Consider the following 21783-nt stretch of genomic DNA (forward strand, 5'->3'; position numbering starts at 1 on the left):
AGCTAAATGTTAAAACTGTCGTCTGAGAGCACTAAATTTGTAAACTTCCATGCAATGATCAGGACTCTAGAAAGTTTACACCACCATGTGGAAACACGAACACAAAGAATGGCACGCAGTACCCAAAACGTCAAGGACTGTTGCTATTTGTACAAGGTGCTCTTGCAGCGTGCAGTAAATAACTGCAATATACTTTGGCATTCCACTCCAAGAATCCAAGCTAATAGTTTTAAAGGCTAATTAGCACTTTCAAATGGTGAAGTGGAAATCTGAACAACTGCAAAAGGATTAGGGGGATGTGCTGGGGGAAGAGGGGAGAACAACCACAGAGGAAGTGGCAAATTGGATGACCAGTAAGTTTTAACCTTTTGCCAATTACACTGATGTCCATCATGTCAGGCTCTGCAAGTCATGGGGTATCTTTTTGGCAGTCACCATTTTGTGAGCGTGTAAAAGTAATCTGGTCTTGTGAAAGAACACAATGGTGCATTTTAGGAAGGAAGGGGCTGGTGGGATTTCCCAGGAGGGCTGTTACTGTAGGATGCTTACCTGCACAATCTTCCTCCATCAGAGGAGATGTAGACACATCTGTCCCCAAGATTTGTGGAGATTGAAACAAATTCATTGATATATCCGGCTCTACGCATCAGCCGAAATGTATTGACTAGTTTCTGGGGATCTCGAATGACACCAAGAATGTTGCCTGTTCAAGAAAACAAGAGTTTTCCTGAGTTTCAAAAAAACAAGAGTCTTTCTCTCTCTTTGGCCAGGCAGCAGAGGCACATTAGGGATGCATTTCTGTTTTGTGCTCTGCCCCCGGTCAAGATACTGCTTGCTCACTGAGAGCTGGCATACACATAACCAGATCAGGCCCTTGATCACTGTTAAGAGGTTAGGCATTGACAACACAATTATGCTCACAGACTCTGCCTGCTGTCCCTGCAGGGAATTTCTATCATCCCCTTTACTGTGGTTCACATATCTTGGCACTGACAGCAGTTAAGGAGGGTAAACACATTCTGCACTCAACCAGGAGACCCAACTCTGTCTTAAGAACCCTTGTTGATTGACCACCATACGACAATTGATTGACCACCATACGACAATTGTGCAGGGAAGCGACAGGGCTGCAGAACAAGAATATGCAATCGTATGGTTCACTCCTGATCGCTTAGCAATGGTTTTGAGAGAAGCTCTATACAGTCTGAATTGGGGACCTTTTAAATACTCAAGAGTTCCTTTATTCCATTGCTTGGTTATAATGCATAAAAGCGTGCAAAAGTTCTTCATATGAAAATTACTTGCCCCCCTCCCCCCGATAGAATGGCAATTTAGTGTTAAGGAGTCATGTTATAGGCACTGCCTTACGGCTGCAATACTTCAAATTTTCAGAGTTATGATGCGTGAAGGAAGACAGGGAAATAGTTTACAGTGTTTCTAATAGCTTATTTTATTTTTATATCAATGTTTAATTTTTATGGTAGAGTTTTTTGTACATAAGCTGTCTCAATCAGGAGAGGTGGCTCATAAAATTTCAAAATAAATAAAATAACAAATTTGCAGCACAATCGGGGGGGGGGGGCAGAAAGTCTTTTGGGAGCAGACGAGCCGCTACGTGGGCGCAGGAAGGGTTTGTGCCGACGTATGACTGGCACCACCACAGTGAGGGGAGTTACGTACGTGGGGGGCTGCCCGAGTGCTGCTCCGCCCGAGGACAGCGGCACCTGAGGGCTGCGCTCGAGCGTGGGTGCAAGTGAGGCGGAGCGCAGCATTCAGGCGGAGGAGAGAGTGGAGTTGGGGGCGTGGCCAGGCATAGGCGGTTTCCTGAGCAGTTTGGGCCATGACATGCCCCGAGAGGTGCAACGTTACGCCTGCAAAAACAGCGGCGTGTCCCATAGGCACTCGTTGAAACCAAAAACAAAGGTCACCTCGGCCACTGCAGAAGCTCACAAACCCCTTAGGGAGTGGCGTGATTGCCTCACCAATCCCCTCGCGCCTTGGACTGACAAGCCCCCTCCCCAGCACCCAATCATGATCTCCCCACTCCTAGAAATACTTCCGCTCTGGCCTCCCACAACTCAGTTGTTAGGGACAGCTTCACGTGGCGGGCTCCCAGCCATATAGACTTAGAGTGAGGGACAGGCAGGCACGTTGGTAATGGCTTTTGCACTGCACGGTCGCTTTGACAGTATCTTTGACTTGCGAGAGGGAGAGAGAGGTCTCTCCTCTGGAGCTAACTGCTTTTGTTTTCAGGTCTCCGCAGGTTCCGGGCTCCCGGAGGCTCTGTATGCGAGGACTGTCGCCCATGGCTGGGTAAGTTCCACTGTCCCCCCCTCCCCTCACTCTCGACTGCTCGGTGTGCGACCATCTCTGGCACTTGAACCCGGCAGTGGGCTCCATCAGGGGGCATTTGCTGACCCCGATATCCTGTGCTGCCGCCTGCTCCCTTCCCTTCATCTGCCCTCTGCCACTTTCCCAACCCCTGGCAGGGTGTGTGTGTGTGGCAGCTGCCCCGTTGCGGGGAGATGGGTCAGATACTGTCCCTTTAAGAGAGTGCCCAGCTGAAATGCAGCCTGCTCTTCCAGGTGCTGCCCCTGCAGGTGCTCTTGATCTCTGTCTCCATTTTGCAGGTGGGACTCCATCACAGAGGCTTCCGTGTGTGTTGCTCCACCGCCCCCCCCACTCCCTCAGCTGTTTCTGCCACTCTGAATGGAGCCCCGCCCACGGTGAGACTGCCTAGCATGCACCAGGGAGACTGCTGCACTCTGTTCCGGAAAAATAAAGTCTGAGCTGTGCCCTCTGTCGTCTCTCCTGCTTGGCATCTGCTGCACGTTCCCTGGGCAACCCACCCCCCGTCAGTGGCCTCTCCGAGGAAATGCCTGGAAGGGTGGGCAGACTTGGTTCGGGGGGGGGCATGGCTGGACGGGGGGGGGGGGTGCCGCCCCTCAGCCTGCCCAGGCTGACAGCCTAGTCGACCCCACAGAGCTGTCGTGCGCAAGGCACTAAGGGGGGGAGGTCTGCTGAAGTGGATGGATGCCCATCGGCTTGCACCCTGAGTTCTGCGGCCCCCAGGGGAGGTGCTCCTTGCACATAGCAGAGGGTGGCGGCAGGACAACACCGGGGGGGAGGCTCCAGGGGGGTGTCTTTTGGACTTGGTCTGGCCGCTCCCAGACACACATTCCAGTCGCTGTCTAGGACAGCGAACTCCTGCACTTGGCACTTCCTGCTTGTCCACGCATACCTCTGCCCGCCATTGGCAGAGTCTCTGACAGCAGGAGGGAGTGAGGGGACTGACAGCCTCTCAGGCGCAGGCTTTCCACCCCTTCACCCGGTCATGTGCAACAGGCTGGCCAATCCCGTGGTCCTGCGTGAGCCTGTTCCTCCCCCACCCCTGCCTTGGCAGCAGGCCAATGGCGTGCACCTGGGCAGAATCACCATGGTGACAGGTTCTCTCTCACTTGTAGGGCCGCTCTCCCCCTCCAAGCGTGGTGTAACGTCTCTCCTTTGGAAGCCAACTGTGGCTGCCGACACCAGTTCTGCACTCGAGCGCAGCTACACGGCTGTTCTCTGGATTGGGCTGTAAAGCTGTTTCCTTGGTTGTACAGTAACACATAAAGGGTGCCACGCCCCAAATCTGATCCAGGGGATCATCACTCCAGATGATACAATGGCAATGTGGCATGTAATCTGTGCACTGCATTCCAAGGTAGAACTCTCTTTGGTGCATTGGTATTATCAACTCAAGGTCTCTCTATAAAACTCTCATCCTATAAAGCACCACTGGACAGAGTTTAGATAAAGAGACTGATACACAGAAATAGCTAACTTTTCATTCTCAAACTGTTTTCTCAAGATTAAAAACCAAAACGTTTTGAGGAGGTTGCCTTACCATTAAGGAAAACAAGGAAGACATTGGGATATGAAAGTTCTTCCCCGCAGAGAAGATTTACGTCTTCTACTCCCAGGTTACCAGCTAATTTAATAATAGGGCCATCTTCCATATCAGTAGTAATGTGAGTCATCAGAGCTAGGTTTTTAACCAAGCCACAAGCCTGAAGAAAACAAAAATTACATTTATGTTAAAAGACAGCATTCATAAAAATGTGCACGGATTTTACAGAGTTCCTATTATTTTGCAAAGAGAATACTGATGGAATAAAGTTTTATGCTTTCTTCTGGCTTATAAAAGAAATATCACTCTCCCCTAAAGACAGTATATTGATGGAGAATTGCGTTGCATTATATATAGTACAGACACTAAAACTTTCAACCTGTGTCACTGCTAATTGTAGGCGTTGATTACCATGTTTTGTTCAGGTCAAGAAAACCATTCAATAAATAGAATAGGACCTGCAGCCTGTCCCTAGGTAAGTTTATTCTGAAGTAAGACTTAATAGGATCAATGGGACAACTTTTAGGGAATGCATAATGAGACCATAGTCTCAGTTTCAGCCAACTAAAACTTCACCACTTCAGTGAGATGTAAAATAACAATCCTAAGGTACACCAGCTTTGAAGTAAGACACACCGAGAACACAGTTGGGTTTGTTAGTGAACAAATATCCATATTTTCCAGGATGGCAGCTTTTTCTAGATCTTTCTCAAAAGATGTATTATGAAAACCAAAGGTCAAAAAAATAACTTTGGAGAAGAAATGAAGTACAGGAAGAACCATAATTGTTCCGATACAATCAGAAGACAATAAAATGGAACAAACCATATATAAAATAGCTCATGGGGAAGAATTTCAAAGGCAGGTTAAAGGAATGTGTGACAATTCTGGAAATGCCATGAGGAAAGCCAAGATTAGACACAGAAAAACTTAAGATATTAACACTGCATTGGTACCTAATGGCCAAAACACAGTGGATTGTCACCCTGTTGCCAGAAATCTATGTCTATATTTAAGATATTTCATAGAATCATAGAGTAGGAAGAGACCTCCAGGATCATCTAGTCCAACCCACTGTACAATGCAGGAAATTCACAAATACCTCCCACACACTCGTACATCCCCAGTGACCCTGCTCCATGCAAAAACCTCCAAGATCCCTTGCCAATCTGGCCTGGAAGAAAAGTGCTTCCTGACCTCAAAGTGTCAATCAGCATTTCACTGGGTGTGTAAGAAGGAGCCACAAGACAAGAACTAAGTGCTGATGCAATCCTTCCTGCCCTCCTCATGATCTGCCTAATTCACAGAATCATCATTGCTGTCAGATGGCCATCTAGACTCTGTTTAAAAATCTCCAAGGAAGGAAAATCCATCACCTCTTGAGGAAGCCTGTTCCACTGAGGAACCGCTCTGTGAGGAAGTTCTTCCAAATGTTTAGCCACAAATTCTTTTGATTTAATTTCAACCTGATGGTTCTGGTCTGACCTTCTGGTACAACCGAAAATAATTCTGCACCAAGCCCTTCAAGTGCTTGGTGATCATATCACCTCTCAGTTGTCTCCTCTCCACGCTAGACATAACCAGCTCCTTCAGCCTTCCCTCATAGGACTTGGTCTCCAGACTCTCACCATCTTAGTTGCCCTCCTCTGGACATGTTCCAGCTTGTCTATTTCCTTAAAATGCAGTGCCCAAAACTGAACATAATATTCTAGGTGAGGTCTAACCAGAGCAGAGTGAAGCGATACCATCACTTCATTTGATCTGGGCACTATACCTCTGTTGATACAGAACAAAACTGAATTTGCCTTTTTAGCTACTGCATCACACTGCTGACTCATGTTCAGCATATTGTTCACTAAGACCCCCAGATCCTTTTCACATATTCTACTGCCAAGGCAAGCCTCCCCCATCCTATAATTATGCATTTGGTTTTTCCTACCTAAATAAAAGGATTTTTTACCAGGTTCAGTGTACTGCATTTGTTTTAGCCCAGTTTCCCAGCCTTTCACGATCATCCTGTCTCTGTCTTCTACTGTATTTACAACCCCTCCCAATTTAGTATCATCTGCAAATCTAATAAGCATTCCTTCTATTCCTTCATCCAAATCATTTATTTATATATTGCCTTTCCACTATGCTCAAGGTAGCTTACAGAATGTAAACATATACATGTAAACATACAAACACCTAAAGCAAAATACATCAAGTTAAAACATTAAAGGAATTTCAGCTCGTGTTCCTTACCTCTCCTTCAGGGGTGTCTGATGGACACAGCATGCCCCACTGGGATGGCTGCAGAGATCGAGGGCCACTCACTTTTCTTGTCTTCTCAAACTGAGAAGAGATTCTTGTCATCATTCCAAGTGCAGATATATACGACAAGCGAGACAACACTTGAGTCACACCCTGTCGATCCATCTTGAATCTCTTTAATGACCAGTTCCCCTAAAAGCCAAGAATTACAAAAATCAGCAAAAGCACAGTATAAGTAACTCTCCATTATCTAAATCCAAAACCATTTTAAAAAATGTAGATCCTTAAAGGTCTACTGATAGAACAGCTTTAAGCTTTTCAATTGCCCTCAAGACTTTATGGCAGAAACATCAGATGAAGTTCTGCAAGAATAGCACTTTAACACACTGTCACCAAGGCTGCTCTTTGATTTTATACTTTAATTAACTCTTGCAGAGAAGGACTCATATAATAGCAGCTTCATGATTGATGGTTTTTACATGGGTAGAAGTACCCAAGGAAAGGAATATGAAAACACTTTATCGATTGTGGAGGGAACAAATGAATATTAATATAAGGTATGAGGGCTCTAACAGAGTTACACCCTTCTAAATCAATTTAAGTCCGTGGGACTGGAAGGATGAAACTCTGCTTAGGAAATCACTATAAAATACCTGGAATTAGTAACTGGGAAGTGGCTTGGGTCACCTTGTTGAGTACTTTAAATACATACGCGCCTGGTACCCTACACAATGGACAAGTAATGTATTATGAACGCTGTTACCTTCACTGCACCCAAGTATAATACTTTTTTTAATTACTTGAGACAGCAGAAGGAGAAAAGATGTTACTATTCACACTAAGAAACCCTGCAGCTGTTAGAAGGTACATTAAGATTTAAGGACAAAGCAACAAAAACAACAACTCACAACCTTTATTCCATATGTTGACAGCAGACAGCCCCCTACACCAAGTCCCATACATTTTGAAGTTTTCCCATGCATTTCTATATCATGTGTTGATAAGACTTTTAAATAAGACATATGAGAGCAGGAAGAACTAATCCACTGTCAAAGCAGGAATGAGCAGGATGGAGGTATGGAGGGGCAGTCTCTGGCACACCCCTATCCCTTCACCACTGCTGTCTCCACCTCACCCACTTCCCCTTTGTTGCATGGCAGCTGAACAGTGCAAGGCTTCACTCATGGCTTGGCCACTCTCCCCCCCCCCTTAATACCTGACCTGTAGCTCAGCTGTTAACCAAAAGAAGTCTATAAAAGGCTGAAGGGTGGGGGCAGAAAAATGGAGCTATCCCTCCACCAGGATTAGCCACTTGTGCACAGCATTTTCTTTTATTCTTCTTCTTTTGTTCCAGCTTAAAGGGGAAAGGCCTGGGAGTGACACACGTGCTCAGAATGAGCACAGTGCCACGTGGAAGAAAACCCCCCCACTGCTGCTGGGGAGGGAAGGTTGAACAAAAGCTCTGTGTGGAAGGGGCTGAAATATCTACATTCTGCAGTGCACTGCACCCACCCCTGACACTATATAAATAATAAAATTAATATTCTGAAACTAGTAATTTGAAAGATGCACGATTTCAGTAGTTGTCTTCAATGCCAATTCTTTCCTAGAGCTGGGTGCTATAGCCAGAGATATCTAGTAAGAGCCAGTGCTGTTGTAGTTAAAAGAAACCCTTTGCCTTCGAAACCATGAAAGGGGACACTTACAGTAGAGATGGCATTCACCATACCATTGGTGATCTGATCTTGCCTCATGTGCTTAACTACATCAAACTGGGCTGCTCTTTGCTTGGGAATGACTTGATCCGCAATCTTCTTCAACTCAGAGTTAAATTTTTTGAACAAGTCTTCAAAGAGGAGGGAAAGAAGCTACAAAAGGGAAAAAAAATGATTTAGAGAAACAGTGCCAGAAGCCATACTGGAAATGCATCATGAGCCATTCCTATATGTAGTCTGTGGAGAAACGCCATTTTAGTCTATGGTTATCTGGGAGTTGGCAGGAAGAGGCCATCAAACTGGAGTCAGGCTTCGGCCAAGTCTCTTCCGTCTCCCCTCCTGCCTGGAAGCAGCAATTCTGAGGCCTCCTAGAGAGACAGGAAGTCTTTCAGGCTGGTCTCCCAGAAGGCTGCAGGAGGGAAAACCAGTTCCTGAGTGGGAACTGGGTTTATAGTAGTGATTTTTGGTGGGAAGTCTTGAGTTGAGTTGGGCTTTGAGTTCAGTCAGTCTTGAGTTCGGTTTGAGTTGGGCTTTGAGTTCAGTCAGTTGGGTTGGTGAGTCTGTCTGTGCTGGATGGTATAGTCAGGGCAAGTATTGTATAATAGGGAAAGAAGGAGCGTTTTTCCCTAGTTTGATTATTTCTTCTGTTCACTATTTTAAAAAGCCTGTATATAGCTGTAACTTTTAAATAAATGTTTTGTCTTTTTAAAAGGTAGTCCTTCTGTACCACATAGTTTCCCCAACCACCTTAGACCACGCTACTGCAAGAGGGGAGTCCAGGGAAGGAGAAAGGCATAGTTGGCAAGGGTGCCAATCCTCCAGGGGTCTCCCAAAGAAGGACTTTGGTCTCTGTCATAACTAGGTACTGGGTTGGCAGAGGACCTTGAGGCCAGGCCTCAGAACTGGCAAGGGCGATTGGGAGTCCTGTTCCTCTCAGTCAGGAACCCCTAAATTGAGCAGGTGGTGGCAGCATGCCCTAGTGGCGGGAAGAAGATTAGCTCCCTTCAGGAGATGGCAACTCAAAAGGGAGTTGATGGGACCAGGTCTGAAGGCAGAATAGGGCCGGTTCCGCCACATGGTCCATCCTAGAACAGGATTATATCATCACTTCTAACTAAATGACTATCTTCAACCTTCCCCCCCTCCCCACCCCCCAAAAATAACACTCGGTATGGATACAAGAAGTCTGTTCTGTTCTTGAGAACTCTGAAACGAAATGGCCGAATTGGCCAAAGTCCATCTAGATTCCAACCCTCAGCCCTTTCATGACGAACAAGAAATTCAAGTGGTCATTAACTCACCTTCAAGTTTTTTTGTGTGTTTAGATGAGGGGATGAGGATAGGTCACACTACTGTGTAAAAACTTCCTTCGCCTGGTTTCTTATTCTCAAAATTACTCTATATAAACATAATCTATAACTCGCTGAGAGTCAGAGGCTGTGATCACACTAAATAGTGCACTTTCAATCCACTTTCAATTCACTTTCCAACTGGATTTATCTGTGTGAACTGGCAAAATCCAGTTGCAAAGTACATTGAAAGTGGATTGAAAATGCATTATTTCGTGTGTGTGATCACAGCCAGAGTGTGTAATCAAAAGAGTAGATCACTAATGAAAAATCTTCCCAAAGAATCACCAACATGAATATCTGCTATTTAGAAAAAGGGGAAAGAGCGCACTGCCTTCGCTTTGATAGGTCTTTAGTTGTGCTCTCCATTCCCCTCTTTTCCACTTAACATTTCAAGACTCAGATCTGCTCACCAATTAGCCTGTTCACATTTCACCACCACTCTACTCACAAACACATGGAATGGATTCACCCTATTCCCAGGGAGAAGGGTGTGTGTGTGTGTGTAAATTCTTGAACTTGGCAAGTCTGTCCCCAGTCTTGGATTTTACAGCAGTTCTGTCAGGAAGACTAAAAATACAGCAGCTACCAAATGCCAAAAATGCAAGTTCCCAGTATACAAAGCATTGTGAAGCACTAAACAAACTAGGTATTCAACCGGGCCCTGTTAAGACATTCTGGAGTCTATTGCATAATTTAATTCCTGCATGGAATAAGACCAATTTACAACTCTTTCTATTTTCTTAGAAGTATCAGAACTGTACCGCCTCAGTCGGCTGAAAGCCAGCCACCCATTCTGCTGCCCAAATAAATATTTCTACATATAACCTGCCGACCTTCCACCATCATGATGTCCTTTTGGTCTGCACACAAAGCTTATGGACAGTGAAACATCCAGGATCTTTTATCAACACCATCGAGAAGATTTCATGAAATCTTCTGGATTCATAAGTGTAGTCAAGTTAACTACAATGGTCCTTCTTATGGAGCTCTGACAGTCCACCTGTATTTCAACTTGAAACCACCTTGCCATCAAAGGTGCACCTGAAGGAAGTCCTGAAGTATTACAATATACACTGGATTACCATACATAATATTCTGACTAAACATACTGGCTTGTATTCAGTCATGTAGTTCTGAATTTTTAAGTGCACGTCTTTCTTCAGATAGGACAGCAGTGACCGGTTCCTCCCTCACAGAGCCCCACTTCCCCCCCACACTATGTTGTTCCTAAGGATATGCTAATAATCAAGAACACAATTTCAGAGGGGCTCAGTGGACAGCAATGGGAGGGGGAAATGGGCAAGTACCACTCTGTAAGTAGATTTCATTGGATACAAGCCACTAGAGTAACAGACAACAAAAGCAAATTTTAGAGTAGCAGCCATTTTAGTCTTGCAGCACTTTTTACTAATTTACTGTGGTATAAGCTCTCACAGACTATTTAGTTAGAAGCATAAAGTTATAATCAATTGGCAGATTACACACATGCCTGTGTAACACGCTACTGGGAGGAGGGGAGAATAAAACAAGCTAAAGAACTCCATTCCATCACCAAACAACTTAACAGAGATCTGTTTCTAAGCACTGCACTGTGTCAAGTAAGCAAAATGTAACAAATTGGTCCTAAATAAATCTCTAAACCATATTACAGTGCAGAACTGACACAATCTCATGGATATAATCCCTATTCACCGATAGACTTCATACACTTTAAATACTGCAATTTGATATTTCCTGCAATTTCAAAGTACAGATGCCATGGAAATATAATGCATAGTATATGCACTTGGTTTTCTACCAGCTGTACATAGGGCAGATTTTACAAGTTCCTGTACCCCTTCAAACAGCACCAAGATTAAAAATTTACTTACTCTGGACATCTACAAATCTAACCACAACTGGTTGTGATGCCTAAATCTGAGTGTTTTGCTTCTAGCCAACACACTGGGATTCTAAAGCACATAAGCAAGTCCCAATAAACTGTAATTACAATAAAGATGTCCTGGTTTAGCAAGTGTTCAGTTTCAGAGGCTCATTCGAGTCATGAACAACTTGTGGTTTGTTAGCTTGACTGAATGCAGCCATCACTTGAAGCAAATCTGCCTTTCTGCTGCAGTTCCCCATCCCTACAAATAGCAAAAAGCCTGTTTTAAGTGTTATAAAGTAACTGGGACACATATCTCCACTGTCTTCAGAAGAGCCACCAATATTCTCTTTCTGCCTGAAGTAATAAAAGTTCAGCTTTAAAGTTCACAAACTTCTTCATGTATTCCAATCTTTATCAATTCTTGTACATCCACAAGCTCTATCTCACAGCACAGCAAAGTTTCACAATAACCTTTTCTTTTTTATGGTCAAGAGTAAGTGATTAAAAAGAGAAAGGGATGGCACGCCAGTGATAATATTCATTGCATTTTAGAGCTAACCCAAGGTATCTGAGACAGGAACATTGAAGAGCAAATTAAATTTGAGGGGTGGGTGGGGGGAGAACATAGGGGAGAGGAAATGACAGCTCATCAATTGATTTCCATTGAAAATCCTGAGGAAAAAAATTAATAAAGTAGTTAAGCTGCTGAAATACAGTTTCACCAATTAGCTTAATGTCAGAGAATTCTAATTAGGCGCCTTGAGATTGCCATTTAGTGTTTGAGGCTTTGGAGTGCCAAATTCTCCTTTTCACACACTGGTTGCAAAATTAAAGACATTAGGCAGCCTTAATTATATTATCAGAACAGCTGGGATTAGTCAATCTCTGAAGTCAAGGCGGTTTTCTTTTGTCACAGGGTAGAAATCCCTTCCTTTCCAGGGTGCCGGATTTTGGTACTATTCCATATCTCACCCATACAAAGCAAGCTGAATTAGAAAGGAAGAAAGAAAGACAGGAGGAGGGGGGAACCCCAAACAAACCCCAAGGACAAAGACGAGGGAAATGCTCAGCAAATAATGAACACATTAAGGAAAGAGAAAAAGGTAGGTGAAAAGATTAAGCCTGGAATCGGTAGGTTTCGCTAACACCTCTGCTGGCACCTGGCCTGCCAAGCCTCTAGTGGCAGGAAGACTAAGAGGAAGCTCTGTAAACCAGCTTGGCTAGGGAAAACGACTGTTATCTAAAGCGAAAGCACATTTCGTACTCCCTTGTCCCATGGGGTGTGAAATTAGCAGCTATTGTTTTCACACATTTTTACAGACACAATGCCTTTTATGTCTTCACATTATGTAGGCTGCTATGTTTTCCTCCTCATACAGAAACAGCCTTTTTTCATTCAAATTTTTAAGCAACAGGATTTTTAAACCCAGGAAAACAACCAATGTTAATATATATATATATATCTCATGCTGGCTATTAAAGACAGAAACTCTAGTCAACTGAAAACCCTAAGGAACAGCTATAAAGTGGGATGTTTAATACATTTACAAAATACAGTCAAGACACTTTTGGAAACAATGAGAGAAAAATATCAAGAGGCCAGTTTTGAGATATATTTTAGATCCTAAACGTTAAAAAACACTAAAAAATAGACTTTAGGGAGGGACGGTGGCTCAGTGGTAGAGCATCTGCTTGGTAAGCAGAAGGTCTCAGTTTCAATCCCCAGCATCTCTGACTAAAAAGGGTCCAGGCAAATAGGCATGAAAAACCTCAGCTTAAAGAAGAAGAATTGCAGATTTATACCCTGCCCTTCTCTCTGAATCAGAGACTCAAAGCGGCATACAATCTCCTATATCTTCTCCCCCCACAACAGACACCCTGTGAGGTGGGTGGGGCTGAGAAGGCTCTCACAGCAGCTGCTCTTTCAAGGACAACCTCTGCCAGAGCTATGGCTAACCCAAGGCCATTCCATTGAGTCTTTGGAGAGCCGCTGCCAGTCTGAGTAGACAATAATGACTTTAATGGGCTGAGGGTCTGATCCAGTATAAGGCAGCTTCATATGATTTCACACTCTCAAAAAGCATCACTAAATTAGTGGGCATATGCTAGAGTAGGGGTCTCCAACGTGGCGCCTGTGCATGTCATGGCACCTGCAAACACCCTTCTTGGTGCCCAAGTGTTTTTTAGAAACTGGGTAGAACCAGGTGGAGCTCTTCCCCAGTAGGGCTTCTGATTTGCCACTGAGGGTTTGATGGGCTATGCAGATTAAAATAATATTGTTCCATTGGCAGCTCCCATCACGGTACTGGTTTTATGACCTCTCTTTCCCAGTGCATTTTTAATTACATCTTTTCTTTCCTGCACTTGGGCTTCCTGTGTGAGTTTAGCTTCATCTCCTGCAGCAGCTATTTTATGGTTGTTCTCAGGCCTTGAATACACCAGGAGCTCACAGGAGCACAGCTCCTGAACCTTTCTGATGGTTCCCCCTCCTCCTCCCGACCATGTCCATTGAGTAGTAGGTGCAGCTGCGTAACAATCCTTGGATGAGCTCCACCACCTATTTTTCTACAAAACGACCCCTGGTTGTGCTCACTATCCTGTGGCACAATTCCATATGTGCCCACAGGCTCACAAAAGGCTGAGGACTCCTGTACTAGAGTATATGAAGTTCTATAATTTTAGAATATTCCCCTAGTCTGCTGTGACAAATTTAGGGGCTGTCTGCAAAAACAGTTTACTGCATCAGTGCCAACCGTAAGTATTTGGGGGCCATTATAATTTGTTTAATGTAGGATACCTGGTTATTATTGTGACATAGTCTGCCGATGCAGAATAACACTCCCCTTGTTAAAGTGTGTGTGAGTTTTTCCACAGCAAGAGGAAAAACTCACACACACTTTAACAAGGGGAGTGTTATTCTGCATCGGCAGACTATGTCACAAAATACTTAGATAATTAAGTATGTGGATGCAAAACACTGGAGCAAATTACCTGTCCCGCCAATTCCAGTCTCTTGTTACCATAATAGTCTCTGTCATCTACTTTATTGTCACCTTGGGCTAGAATCACCCTGCGGACCATCACAGCTGTATAGATGCACTTGGAACGGAAATTGAATTCCTTCACCTGAAATAGAGTAATCAGATAGAAACTAGTAGACAACAGTGAGCCCTTTCCTCCAAGAAAAAGATCCTAAGAGCCCAAACTATGGAATTTGGTAGAATACCTCGATTTCATCCATAGAAAACAGAAAATATAACAGCCACCAGGATGGGTTAGAGGTGTGCAATAATCCAGCATGTTTACTCATTTGTGTTTTTAAAAACATGTTTCTTGGTAGGTAAATAAGATTGAAATTGATGAAGCGAGGCAATATTAGCCTGGTCAGCTAGGCAAATTTATTTGAGCACAGAAGGGAGTGCTGCAGAACACAGTTTGTGAGGACTAGGTGAGCATAAAAGGAACTTGGAGAATTCCAAGAATGGGGGGAAAAATGAATCCTGATTTCAGAGACCAGGATATCAACACAGCTCAGTGTCAATGCTTTTGTCATTCTATTTATCCTCCCTATTACAGTTTATACACACACACACACATACATAGAGGACGGAAGAATGAAAGCAAACAGGTGTAAATCTGGAAGATATTAAAGGTCAGGATAGTATTTAAAACAGAATATTTGCAGAACATTCATTCCATTTTCAACATACACTACATGCAGGCAATATCCCCTAAACAACATCTCTCAGAAATAAGGTATCCCTTGTCAACTTCAAAATTTGTGATGGGGCCCCTAAATTGTTATTTTCATCGTAATGACACAAACATGCTCACTTTTGCCTCTCTTCCATCACATATTCTACCACTTCCAGCATGACTTGAAAATACAGGATCTCAGTAAATCATGTAAATCTATTTTTGATTTGCAAAAGAGCAAACCTTGAAGAACACGTGTCAAAAAAGACACTTTGCCAGCTCTGACCTGGATAGCCTAGGCAAGCTCAGTCTCATCAGTTCTTGGAAGCTAAGAAGGGCTGACCCTGGCAAGTATTTGGATGGGAGACCTCCTTTGAATACCAGAGTTGGGAGGCGGAGGCAGGCTATCAAGCCACTTCTCTGAATGCCCTCCATGCTCCAGCGGGAGTTGCCAGAGGTCACTATGACTTCCAGATGCAGGCACACACACACACACAGTGCAAAAAGAAAAGAAAAAAGACACTTTTTTGCTTGAAACAAGAAAAAGAAGAATGAGCAAGAGAGAACAGCAACAAGGTATTAAGATTCAAAACCCAAAACAAGACAGGGTCATTGTTTCACTGCCCCTTATTGTACATACAGGGACATGGGCAAGGATAGTTGTTGCCAGCAGCTCTCTTGCTTCTTCCATCTTCGTCTTCTTGGGTCCTCCCCACATTCTCTGCCTTCGTACCTTATTTCCCAAATACTTCAATGCCTGTAATGCAAATATCATAAGTCAGTATAAGATCCGGTTTGTACTTATGGAATAGCATTTTCCCCATTGTTCCAACATATCATGTCTAATATTTTTGCTTTGTTTCACATTTCTGTAATTATATTTTGATTGCGCTGCTTATTATATATCACATCCTACTGATTGAATTGATTTCAACAGAAGGGTGTAAGTGTGCTTAATATGGCGCTGAAAGAATCTTATGGCACCTTTGCTGTTTTCAGTGCAACAGCCTAGAACTTGAGCAATGAAAATCAGTGCAACAGCCTAGAATTTGAGCAATGAAAATTATTCAGGGGCACTACATTGTTTTAACTGGAGCCCTTTAAATGGATAGTAAGAGTAAACAGGTTTCCTAGTTTGATTTTAACCATACCCAAATGGTACCTCCAGATTCTCCAACTTACGTACCCCGGTGACTATTCTAATATGTCAGTAAAAAGGTATTGAGCATGCTCATTATTTTTCTTAACCATGTAAATCAAAATGGCATTGGTCTTTTTTGGCACACGACAGTAATGAGTGAGCGCATCTTCAGTTTATCAACTATAATGACCTTCAAGTCTGTTTCAGCGCTGAGATGACCCATTAAGAGTGGGTATATTTGGTGTGCCTCACATAATCTATGGCCAACTTACAACTGGAAGGCCAGTGCCTATTAAAATAATGAATCTTTCTGGGGCTCAACAAAGAACAAAAACAATCACAGATAAATGGAGAAGGGGACTGCTCAAGTCTGTGTCAGTTACACTCATCAGAAATCCTACTATAACATTTCATACAGTTTTTGTTTTACCCAGTTTGCTTAACTTTGGGCAAGTTAAGGCAACTTAACATAATATTCACATAATGAAAGCCCATTGTAAGACCACAGGAAGAGCCCTGCTGCATCAGATTAAAGTTCTACCTACTCCAACTTCCTGTTTTCACACTGATCGACCAGATGCTTCTCAGAAACACCCAAGCAGGGCAAGAGGGCAAATTATATACTACAGCTATTGTCTCCTGTCAACTTGAATTCATGGCATACTGCTTTGGAACATGGGAGGTCTCTGAGCCATTGTGGTTAATAGCCATTGGTAGATTGAATGCATACCTCCAATTTCTTTTTCAATTATTTAAGCCAGCAGTCATTATCACATGTTGCATGGCAGCAGATTCCATAAAAGATGCCTTGAGCACTTTTTTTGGTCTGTCCAGGAAACATTTCACTGGATGAGTCACTAAGGTGTTGTAGCAAGGGGAAAGGAAGGAAATGTTATCTGTCCCCTTTCCCCATACCATGCATAATTGTATAAACCTCTGTTACTGAGGGGGTGAACTCTTTCCAAAGTCAGCTGGTGCCTATACATATAAAAAAAAATTATCACGATGATCGGCTGAGATGGAGTTTTCTACTGCGACATCAATAACAAGCATGGGAGCTTGACAAGCAATACTGAGAAAGCACACCCCCACAACACATCTTTTGCATCACACAATTAATTCACAAAAGGCACATATAAAAAAAACCCTGCCATCTTTAGAAAGCACCACTGACGGACATTTGAAAGGGCACACACCTGCATCTGTGTGAAAATCTGAGCTTTCTGGCACTCCTCCAAGCTGGGGGCAAACGCAGCCATCACGTGCTCCTCCGTACCGATCATCTGCACAATCTCTTGGTCACTCTCAACACCCATGGCCTAGAAGGAGGGTGGAGGGGGGAATAAAAGGTAGAAAACAGGAGAAAGAACGTCAGCTTTGTGTTAACTCACTGACATTTGCTTATGCTAATTTGGCATTGTATGTCAGTATTACTCGTAAGCAAAAGCGAGTTCTCTCAGAAACACAGCCATCTGGCACTGGCACCAGCACACTCAGAAATCATGGGATGGAAATCTTGATAAACAGCAGCAGAGAAGACAAACTACAACAGAACAAGCTTTTGCTAGAATTGCTGTCAGTGGCTCATCTGCAGAAGAAACATAATATTGTTTATCTGTAGGAAGTAATAACCATATGTTTGTACCTGACAAATGGAAGCCTGATGAAGTGCTACAGGAAAGTTAATGGTGCCTTTTCCAGGGTTCAACCATTAAAAAGTGACATTGCAGGCAACATGGGGTTCGCTCCAAAGGAGCAGCACTCCCCAGGGGGGGAAAAAGTTGCTTTTTGCTGAGTAAGTCTGAGCAGAACATTTGCCAGAAGAAGGGACAGATCCTGCCAAATGTCCTCAGCACAGCTGCTCCAACCAGCACTATCCTACACCTTTGGCAAAGGGTATGCTTGTGAACGTGGACAGGATGATTGCTACATGCTGATACAGCTGGGGCAATTTTTTTTGGTACTCTTTCAATTGCCTCCCACCATCAACCCTTCTTGAAGGGGCAAACTGTTTGATCAATGGCCTCTCCACATTTCAGCTCAATCCTAGTCTCTTTTGCCTGTACACCCACATGTGAGAAGGTTACAGAAGGGTCATTTTCCAGTTATACAGCTTTCTAGTGTTCTACCTACCTTCAGGGAACATGTTCTGTGTCAAGATATCTGCTGGGAGACCTCCTCAGTCCTGCCACAGAACCCCAGTATCATGCAGAATTCCAGGAGGCACATTTAGGTCAAGCAGGGTTCTGCTGTTCGTCAGCACCCTCTTGTGCAGACCAAATGTGCACCCTGTAATTCACCCGACACTACCCTGAAGTTGCTCATTGCCAAGAGACTGCCCACCATCTCTATGCTTTCTTTCAAGAAAGTTTGTCTGCCGTTACTTATCTTCTCAGCAAGAAACTGCTGGGAAGCTTCCAAGGAAGCCCAGCCTCTCTTGGAACTCAGCCTGAAAACTACTGCTCATCTCCCCCCCCCCCCCCCATATTGCCACTGAAAAGAAGAGACACGAAGTAGGCTTTCCATACAGAATCCTGACTTGAAAGCCAGTGGGTCTATTTTTTTTCCACTGAATACTTTATACACTGTAAAAGCTGTTTAATAAAGTGAGAAAGAGCTTAACAGGTTTAGGGAAGGGGGGGCAAATCTCTCCATGAATAAAGTGTTTCAAGGTGGAATCCGGCAGCACAGCCTTTTGTAAATTCCAGATAGTGCTAAAGCTTCTTCTTTCAGACATTTGCCTGGAGTTCTGCCATATCAAGAAACAGAATAATCTTACTAAAACCGCCTTCTGGCAGGGCAATAAAATGATTCTCAGAAGTTGGGAGGGTGAGAAGTTATGCTTGCATTCATATTGCTCTTAAGCCATGCATAACAACAACAACAACAACAAAAAGACTCTGCCAAATAACGCCTCGGGTACACTATGTACTCTGGTGTTCATTTGGAATGGACAATGCATCCCCAAATTACATTACCAAATAAAACTGCATGAAATGTCTTGCTAAATGTCTTCAATAGAGTCTTCTGTCCTAATGTCACCCAAGGCAAGGAATGATGGTTAGGACATTACACAAGTGGTACAAAATGGTGCTCTGCAGCTGCTACCTCCCCAGGCCCTATGACTACTTCAGGCACACTCCCATGCTGTCTTCTGTAGTATGCTCAACAATCAATATTTAAAGGAAGACCTCCAGGCCCCTGTCCTTAATTTAGGGCCTTCCAACCTTGCTGAGACACTTCTGGAACTTTGTGCCACCATAAAATGGCTAATCAAATATGTAGTGAGGATTTTACCACAGAACGGCTGCCATGAGATCTGGGGCCAATTACAAAACATTGGGAGGTTCCAAGCCAAGTGGATACAGGCAGCTGCTTCTGAGTAGGTACTCCCTAAAAACACAAAGTGGATGCCTCCTGAGCACCATATCAGGGATCTCTGCCCTAGCCATCATCATTGTTACAAGCCAGTCTGTTTACAACTCCTGGTCAATCTCCTCATCTTTCCAGAAGACAGATACACTTATAGCATGTGTCTGGGGCTGACACCCAGCCTGGACTCAACCTGCCTCCCCAACAGACTCAATATGGTCCCTGTTTGGCCTTGGTTGGATATGACCTGACACCTGGACAACCAGTCCTGTTGAGCAGGCCTGCGGGAGAAGGAGGCAGGAGGCCTTGCTGGGATGGCTGATGGAGAAAGAGCTGTGCCAGAAGGACCAGCTGCTGCCAAGGGTGTGAGCTGGCCCCAGATCATCCTGATGAGACCAGGGATGCCATCAGCTGGCAACACCTGGGTAGTCACAGCAAAGGCTAAGGATTAGGCCCCAGCAGCCTGAGATCACTAGGGGAGCCAGCCCCTCACCCAGGGCTGATGATGGCAGGCTGCAGATTCATTGGCAACAGCTGCCAGGGCAAGAGGCCAAGGGAGGGAAGAAAGGATTGAAGAGTTGGCATCAGAAGACAGGCAGGAAAGGGGGGGCAGGAATACCCCCTCCCACCACACATGTTCCTCATGTTGGATTGGCTCTGCCAGCAGAGGCTTGGTGGGCTGGGCCAGGACAAGGCTCAGAATGAAGGGGACTGGCAGCCTTCAGAAGAGAAACTCCTATGGCAGGCTAGGGAAGAAGGCAAAGATCAGGGCCTCCTGTATGAGAGAAGGCCATTGTCCAGGGAAGAAAGAGGGCAAGGCAAGGGTGCTATAAGTGCCTCTCCTTCCCCAATTCTGCGGCCTGGAGGAGCCTTCCTCAGTGCAGAGCAACATGGCTGAAGGCCATGAGGAAAAAGACTCACAGTATGAGGTCTCAGGCAGTAACAACTGATTTACACAGATGGCTGCTCTCAGGCAGAAGTCCTTCATATCACCTACTACCTAATCCTTTTAACTGGAGGTAACAGGACTGAACCTGGGACCCTCTGCATGCAACATGGGAACTCTATCACTTGACCCTGGCCTCTCCCTGTTACATGTGAAACCACTGTTTATTAATTTACAAAAACTTCTACAACTCCTCTCAAGGAACCTGCCTTGGGTTGCTTACAAAATAAGAGTAGTAAAAACAGAACATTAAAATGTATTAATTAAAACCCAGCATTAAAAACCTAGCCCAGCATAAAAACATAGACTGCAAAACCAACAACAACAGTTCTGCATTTCACTACACGGTAAACACTCTGGGGAAGGCCGGCAAATTGCTGATTTCAGCCAAAGGTAGATGTAGAAGAATACACATGGGTTACCACTGTAAATATGGCAATGTATATCATGTGTGTGCATAGTGCATCATATGGCATAACTATATTTAAATTATATCTTGCTTTTCTACTGTGTAGCGCTCAAACCAGCTAACATCCAATAAGAAGGAGAGCTAATGGCAGGCGTTTATGAGTTGAGTGCCAAACGGGAAGCTGGACACCAGAACAATGGCTTTGAAAGAGAGGCTAATACAGATGATTTGCCAAATGGATCAGTGACAGACTTGGCAATAAAAGCGCAGAGCTCCTGCCTAGAAAAAGTGTGCTGCATCGCTCTTTATGTCTAACTATATCTAACTAGAAGCTTTCCTCACAAAAGTCATGAGCATTTTCAATGAGCCATGAAGACTCAGATCCCAGAAACCAATGTCTGATAAATGCTCACATATGGAATATCAGGTGCCCAGATGTCTCTGGTGTACCTGAAAAGTTATGGTACTCCCAGTTCCATGCTCATTAATTTCTAAAGCAGATGTACAGTAGAACAAACCCCACAGAGGGAAATGCAGCCGAACCAGCCCTCCTGTAGCTTTACATACTCAGGCACTGAGCCCAGGTTTATAGATCTGGGAGCAAATGATGCCTGAATTGTGTTTTACGCTGCCAAAATTCTGGAAGCAGCTCCAGAGGTTTCTAAGTGCAAACAACTCTCACTGTACATTAAGCAGTTGACTGTGCCCCGATATAGGAGAACTTTTATGCTTGCTAAGATGAATGCTATACCATCGCAAGTAACAAATGAGCGTTATAAGAAGGTGCCCTATTAGGAGAGGCTGTGCTTATGTGCTACTGGGAAAACTGATACACTGGAACATTGTTTACAATGTCCCTTTTTCTCAAATGTGAGAGATTTATGGATTATTCCATCCCTGAGTGGGATGGTACATTATCATTTTCTCACTGGAGAGATATTTGCCTGGGGTGGATCTGGAGATTACTTTGGTTTGACAGCTTCAAGAGGGGACTGGATAAACATATGGAGCAGAGGTCCATAAGAACATAAGAGAAACCATGTTGGATCAGGCCAATGGTCCATCCAGTCCAACACTCTGTGTCACACAGTGGCCAATATACACACACACACACACACCGTGGCTAATAGCCACTGATGG

General features: G+C 44.2%; 1 protein-coding gene across 1 annotated transcript in view; it reads right to left on the bottom strand.

The window, feature by feature from the left end:
- POLR3B (RNA polymerase III subunit B) overlaps positions 1-21783 on the bottom strand; it is a 92790-nt gene that overhangs the window by 55483 nt on the left and 15524 nt on the right. The window contains exons 10-16 of the mRNA XM_060245573.1: positions 17113-17235; positions 15416-15532; positions 14071-14205; positions 7852-8013; positions 6137-6337; positions 3890-4052; positions 550-703 (exon numbers count right to left, since the gene is read on the bottom strand). Of these exons, the coding sequence (XP_060101556.1) occupies positions 550-703; positions 3890-4052; positions 6137-6337; positions 7852-8013; positions 14071-14205; positions 15416-15532; positions 17113-17235 (1055 nt within the window). The remainder of the gene's footprint in view (positions 1-549; positions 704-3889; positions 4053-6136; positions 6338-7851; positions 8014-14070; positions 14206-15415; positions 15533-17112; positions 17236-21783) is intronic.

Source organism: Heteronotia binoei, chromosome 8 (genome assembly GCF_032191835.1).
Source record: "Heteronotia binoei isolate CCM8104 ecotype False Entrance Well chromosome 8, APGP_CSIRO_Hbin_v1, whole genome shotgun sequence".
Taxonomy (NCBI): domain Eukaryota; kingdom Metazoa; phylum Chordata; class Lepidosauria; order Squamata; family Gekkonidae; genus Heteronotia; species Heteronotia binoei.